General features: G+C 47.5%; 1 protein-coding gene and 4 non-coding genes across 5 annotated transcripts in view; all 5 read left to right on the top strand.

Annotated features, from left to right (window-relative positions):
* Window positions 1–5523, top strand: part of RPS8 (ribosomal protein S8) — a 5899-nt gene extending 376 nt beyond the window's left edge. The window contains exons 2-6 of the mRNA XM_026651950.1: window positions 300–406; window positions 825–924; window positions 2513–2688; window positions 3917–4046; window positions 5359–5523. Coding sequence (XP_026507735.1) covers window positions 300–406; window positions 825–924; window positions 2513–2688; window positions 3917–4046; window positions 5359–5468 — 623 coding nt within the window. The 3' untranslated portion in view covers window positions 5469–5523. The remainder of the gene's footprint in view (window positions 1–299; window positions 407–824; window positions 925–2512; window positions 2689–3916; window positions 4047–5358) is intronic.
* Window positions 145–229, top strand: LOC112111866. The gene has a single exon (XR_002908532.1). It is a non-coding gene; the product is annotated as a small nucleolar RNA SNORD55/SNORD39 (small nucleolar RNA).
* On the top strand, window positions 637–742 carry LOC112111863. The gene has a single exon (XR_002908529.2). It is a non-coding gene; the product is annotated as a small nucleolar RNA SNORD46 (small nucleolar RNA).
* On the top strand, window positions 2994–3066 carry LOC112111867. Its single transcript, XR_002908533.2, has one exon. It is a non-coding gene; the product is annotated as a small nucleolar RNA SNORD38 (small nucleolar RNA).
* LOC112111868 lies at window positions 5050–5120 on the top strand. The gene has a single exon (XR_002908534.1). It is a non-coding gene; the product is annotated as a small nucleolar RNA SNORD38 (small nucleolar RNA).
* Window positions 5524–6000: the final 477 nt, after the last annotated feature.

The following is a 6000-nucleotide window of genomic DNA, read 5'->3' as shown; positions in this document are numbered from 1 at the left end:
GCGCAGCCTGACTCGCCCTGCACCCAGGTGGGTGTGAGCGCGGGCTGGGGTGCGGGGCTCGTGATCGCAAAGGCCCCAGTCTGGGCTGGGACCGTTTCCTTCATTGCCATGTGCTGGCTTTGCTGAACGCTTCGAGGGGGCTCTTGAGTATCCGTGATGAAGCTTCTCTAATTGCTGCATTAGACCGAATGCACCATGTGGAAATCAACCTTGGAGAGCTGAGTACTCAGAGCCTGGCGGTTGTACAATCGGGTGGGCTCGGCTGCCTCTCTGACCCGCTGCTTTTTGGTTTAACCCAGGTATCTCCAGGGACAACTGGCACAAGCGGCGCAAGACTGGGGGCAAAAGGAAGCCCTACCACAAGAAGAGGAAGTATGAGTTGGGGCGACCTCCCGCCAACACCAAGGTGGGGGATTTGGCCGTTGGGGATAACTGGATGTTGCTGCCCTGGCCAGCTTAGAAAACACTGTGTTAGTTTCTGGCTTCATGCTGCAGTGATGAGGGCTTGTGAAAATGCCCTGCTTTATCAATCCGTACTCTTAATTTCTGCCTGTGCTCCTCTGAGCAGTGGCACTTCCCCCCTGCCTGTGGGATTTCAGCATTGCATTAGTTCAGAGTGTTACTGGGTTAGTCGGCAATTGGAGTGATGAGAACTTCGCCTTAGGTGGGTACTATGCACCGTTTCGGTCGCAATTACTGCACCTGCCAATGCTAGGATCTGTCATAGTTACACTGACCATATTGCCTTTCCACCTGAAACTCACTGTCTGCTCTCCCCTGAGGATGTCGTTTTGTTAGCAGCTCTGGTTTTGTTGTTGTTACAGATCGGCCCACGCCGAATTCACACAGTGAGGGTTCGTGGTGGTAACAAGAAATATCGTGCTCTGCGCTTGGATGTTGGCAACTTCTCTTGGGGCTCTGAATGTAAGTAGAAAGATGAGAATGCGGCCTTTTGCATCTGGAAAGCAACCATGTCTTTTTCTCGCCATGTCAGCCGTCGGTGCTACTGCTGGACTGGAGGAATGATACAAGCAAACCGCTTGGAATCTGATCTTCAGCAATGTGGTTGTCTGTACAGTGTTTGGTTCTGGAGCAGTGTGAATAATGATGATAACTTTGACCTTAGGTGGGCTTATTAGAAGTCGTGGAGGCTTCTGTAAAGCTCACAGTGATAGGAATGTCATAGTTACACTGAGTGCATTGCTCACAGAAGCTCTTATCTCAGGAGGGGAGCAGCTCTCATGGAGTTTTCACATTAAAAACAAATGATGATTGTCAAATCATTGGTGTAGGTTTATAGCTTTCAGCAGAATGTGCTCCCTGTCCCCAAGTGTTTGTTATCTAAATAAAGCAAGATAAAACAGTAAAGGAGAAAGGAGAGCGTGAGGGTCCTTGACAAGAACAGTTTGCTGGAACAGGTGGATTGGAAGGAGAATGCCCTGCAACAGGGTTGGAGGGTGGGGAAGAGGTTTTAAAAAGGAGTCTGGCATTAAGGTGAGAGGAGGGGGATATGTAACCCTCCTACTGCAGTCATCAATACTCCTGGAGGCAAAGAGTGTCTTTTGCTTGTGCCATGCTGAGACCAGTGGACTCCAATCTTGGCTGTCTTTTTGGATGCTTCTGTAATACAAATAATAAATAGTAAATCTGGTGCAGGTTAATGATGACTGAAAGGTGGTTTGTCTGACATGAGGTAGAGGGGAAATGGTCTCTTTCCAGTTACTAGTGGAGAAGTATCCGTACTGTGAAAATCACCATCCCTTGTTAGCAATCTCAGCAGGGAGGCCAAAAATTGAATGGGCCATGAAGACTGAGCCTTCCCCCTAACCAACACCACTGAGCCAGCACTGCTGAGCAGTTTGGGGAAAGCCAGCATTGCTGCTGTGCTTGTCCTGTGGACAAATTAAAGACTTGAGTCCCCAGGGAAGGCAACTGCTAAACTTACTAAAGCAAAACGACTACCATAAAATGGTGTTTTACCCCACTGTGGAGTGATCTGTGGTCTCTAGAGGCCTGTGGAGGGTGGGAAACCCAGCTTGATCCTGCAAACAGCGTGTAGTGCTTGCTGTAGTGCTTCCATGTCCCGTTCACTTCCATGGGGTTGATTGGGAAGGATTCACAGGATTGGGCCTTGACACTCTGCATTTGCCTTTTATGCAACTTGTGTGGTAATAACTTTCGGATGAGAAGTTTGATTTCCACAGATGAGACCGGGGGAGGAGGGGGATAAACTCCAGCATGGCCCTGTGCATTTAGTGATTTATTTAGAGCGTGTGTAGCCCTCCATTTGCGTGTCTCTTTCCTGAGCCCATATAGCCTGCACTGGGAGAGGGAAGGATCTACTGAAAGGACTCGCCAAGTAGCTGGAGGATAAACTTCCGAAGAGCTGTGGCTCCCAGTCTGGGTTGAGCACTGAAGATGCTGCATTGTCCGCTTTGCGTGTTTATGATGCATCCATTGTAAAAGCTTGTCTGGCTTGTGTGGGGTTTAATTAGTTCCCTTGTTTTCCAAGGCTGCACCCGCAAGACCAGAATCATTGATGTGGTCTACAATGCTTCCAACAATGAGCTGGTGCGGACAAAGACCCTGGTGAAGAACTGCATCGTTCTCATTGACAGCACCCCATACCGACAGTGGTATGAGGCCCACTATGCCTTGCCCCTCGGACGCAAGAAGGGCGCTAAATTGGTATGTGCTGGGCTGAGCAATCGGTTCCTGATGCTGTGTGAATCATGCCAGTCTGCCTGCTGGGCAGGGATTGCAGAGTCTGCACTGCTGTCCGTTCTGCTTCTTAGCAATTTTAAACGAAGTATCTCAGAATTGCATTCCGGACCAATTCTAGCCATTTGAGATGTTCTCATTTGGAGTCACATGGCCCTTCCAAAGGGAATGCTGGTTCCTTAAAACCGTTGCTCCACAGAGCCATCCCCATGGCTTTTGCACCTGGCAGTGTTAGATTAGTGGAGGGATCTGCCCCTGAGAGCTTCCTTGGTCTTCTGATGATGATAACTTTGTCCAGTTCTGCTACTGAATGGAGAGCGATGACAACCTGTGACGCTGAAGAAGACTTTGCAGGAGGAAGTTGGGTCCTCACTGTAGGGAGAAAGCTTCTGCTTCTAGAGCAGATTCCTGCATGTTAGTCCGTTACATAGGAATTTGGGTCCTGCCTGCAATGGTTTTTTGGGGGGGGGACGGGACTTAGTTTGGACTGTTCAGTTTATTGTTGGATAGTGGGTGAAGGTTGGCCTGTTCTCATTGTCTGATTGTTTGGAGATACATTCAGATCATTACTCCAGACTGTGTGGTGGGGGGAAGGGAGATTAAGTTGATTTTTGGGGAGGAGGGTAGTTCAGACTTCCAAAAGGACAAACCGTAGAAAAAGTTTGTAGTGCATATCCCTTCCGGAGCCTGATCCCTGGCCCTGTCAACTAACCGCAAAGGCTGGTTGGAGTTGTATCTGCATTCATGCTTCATAGCTAAGGATTTTGGCTAGCAGAGGTTGCCTATTCTATGTGAGTGGACAATGACTAACAGCAGTCATTGCTGGAAGATGGGGGGACAATTGCTTTCACTCATTCACTGTTAGTCGCCACCTCTCCTACCCTGTGTTCTCCATACGTGATCAGGCATGTTTTGGGCTAGGACTGTAACCAGGGTTATTGCACTGTAGTGTTCACCAAAATGGTACTGGAAATACAAAGGGTTTATGTCTGACATGACAATTGAGTACTCATACTCTAAAATCATGCCTGTTCCTGCATAAACCATTTCTGCTCCTTTCCAGACTTGGAAGGAACATAGAGATTATGCCATGGACCAGAAAAGGGGAATGCAGTGGGAGGCTTCCAACAAAAAGGTGGACAGCTATACAGTTAAACGCAGCCTGTTCTCAGTCCTTTCTCTGGCTTTGTTTCAGACTCCTGAAGAGGAGGAAATCTTAAACAAAAAGCGTTCAAAGAAGATCCAGAAGAAATATGACGAGCGGAAGAAGAACGCCAAGATCAGCAGCCTCCTGGAGGAGCAGTTCCAGCAGGGAAAGCTGCTTGGTGAGTCCCCAGGGGAGGGAGAACTCAGTGGACGATACAGGCACAAAGAGAAGGTGCCAGAGCAGAAGCGATTCTTATTCATGTTTCTAAAATCCTGTCTGGATTAGCCAGCCTGATACAGCCATGCAGAGGTGCAGGTTGAAAGTGATGGGGGAGTTCATCTGTTGTAAGGCTTGGCAGAACTTGATTTTTATAATTTTGACAGTTATCTGTGTTTGTTTTTAAGTATTTATTTTGATCTATTTTAAATTTTTCACAGTTGCAGGCAATTATGGGGGTGTTAGCCAGTAGTAATTATTTAATGACCGTAGATGTTGAGATTCATTAAAACACACATTATGAACATCACATGTCAGAATCTACCAAGTAAATATCTTTAAATCAAACTGTTAAGAAGTTCTAAACTATCGCTAGCTGGAAATGTTTGTTTCATCAGCTTGTGCTTGTATGGTGAAATGGACATCTACCGATATTAAAAAAACAAACGAATCCTTCCACGCCTAGTTGTAAAATGTTTTTACTGGATATTAGCCACAGCTTTCCTTTCATGTGTCTGGATTCTGGAGGGTCCAGCAGTTTTGGCCCTGGTGGAAAGGAAAAATTTCCCACTCACAGCTGGCATGTTTGTTCAGCTCCTGGACTTGCTCAGCCCTGGCTAGTGGTCATTCTCTATAGGCCTTTCTCTGGTAAGACTTGCCAGTGTTGTGAAAAGCCTACGGCCAGGTCTGTACTACAGACCTGTATTGTTCGAACTACGTCGCTCAGGGGTGTGACAAATCCACTCTCCTGAACAACATAGTTACACCAACCTAACCCCTGGGGTAGACAGTGCCAAGTCAGTGGGAGAAGCTCTCCTTTGGCTTAGTAGTGTCTTCAGTACTGTGCTGAAGACAAGCCCGAAGGCTGCTTCTGCATCCTCGCAGTGAGGAGCTTTCGTAGGTGAAAGGTGTTACTTTGTTAAGCCCATCTGCCGTTGTGCATGGGTGGCTTGGTATTCTGAAGTCTTCTGGTGATGAGAACACTGTCCAGTTCTGCTACTGAATTTAAATGATGACAATTGGAAATCTGAAGAGGACTTCACTAGTGCATATCTTCCCCTCACACTTGCATAGCCCCACAGCTGTGCCTGAGTGGGATCCTTTCAGGGAGATGCTCACTAACATATTGATTTGTTTGAAGAAGCCAAGAAAGATTGACCATAGAGGGCAAGAAAGAGTCCAGCTTGTTTGGATGGACACTGTGATGTGAGAGTCCGTAGCAATGTAGCTCCCATTTCTTTTTCCCTGACCTAATGACTGACTTCTCATTGCAGCTTGCATCGCCTCCAGACCTGGACAGTGTGGCCGAGCAGACGGCTATATTCTGGAAGGCAAGGAACTAGAATTCTACCTGAGGAAGATCAAGGCCAGGAAAGGCAAATGAATGTACGATACGCAACTAAAAGACCGAATAAAAACCCCCGAGTCTTGTTATAAAAGGGTAGTGTGCTTATTTGTGTGTGGAGTGAGGCAGGGCTTGGGAAGCTCCTTTCTCCTGCAGAGACTTGAAAGCAAAGAGGCTATAATCAGGACTTGCTGCTCGCTCCATGCTTTCAGCCCTAGGAAAGCGCTGAACCTGCAAGCCCCAGTGCTAAGATAGGACCTAGCGGGAAATGTGTAGGAGTGACTTAATGGGGCAAACACAAGTGTGGAGAAAGGGGGGTTGTTAGTGGCTTGGTTTGTGCAGCAGCTCGTAGTCTGCACCATTGATGTGTGCCATTGGTGCAATTCTAGCTGTTCTAGATCTAGAACTTCCATTGCCGATGTAAAGGGGTGTTTGCTGTAAATGGGGATTCCTAGACTGGAGGAGACCTGTGGTCTATCTAGTCTGTTCTGTCTCCTGTACTTGATTCATTACAGGAGGTGTTAATAACCTGTAGCTGCTAACCCAATACGGCACCAATGGGGTCTTTTTA

The sequence above is a fragment of the Terrapene carolina genome, unplaced genomic scaffold (assembly GCF_002925995.2).
Source record: "Terrapene carolina triunguis isolate 2854851 unplaced genomic scaffold, T_m_triunguis-2.0 Scaffold110, whole genome shotgun sequence".
Taxonomy (NCBI): Eukaryota; Metazoa; Chordata; order Testudines; family Emydidae; genus Terrapene; species Terrapene triunguis.
This window is presented reverse-complemented; position numbering and strand designations above follow the sequence as displayed.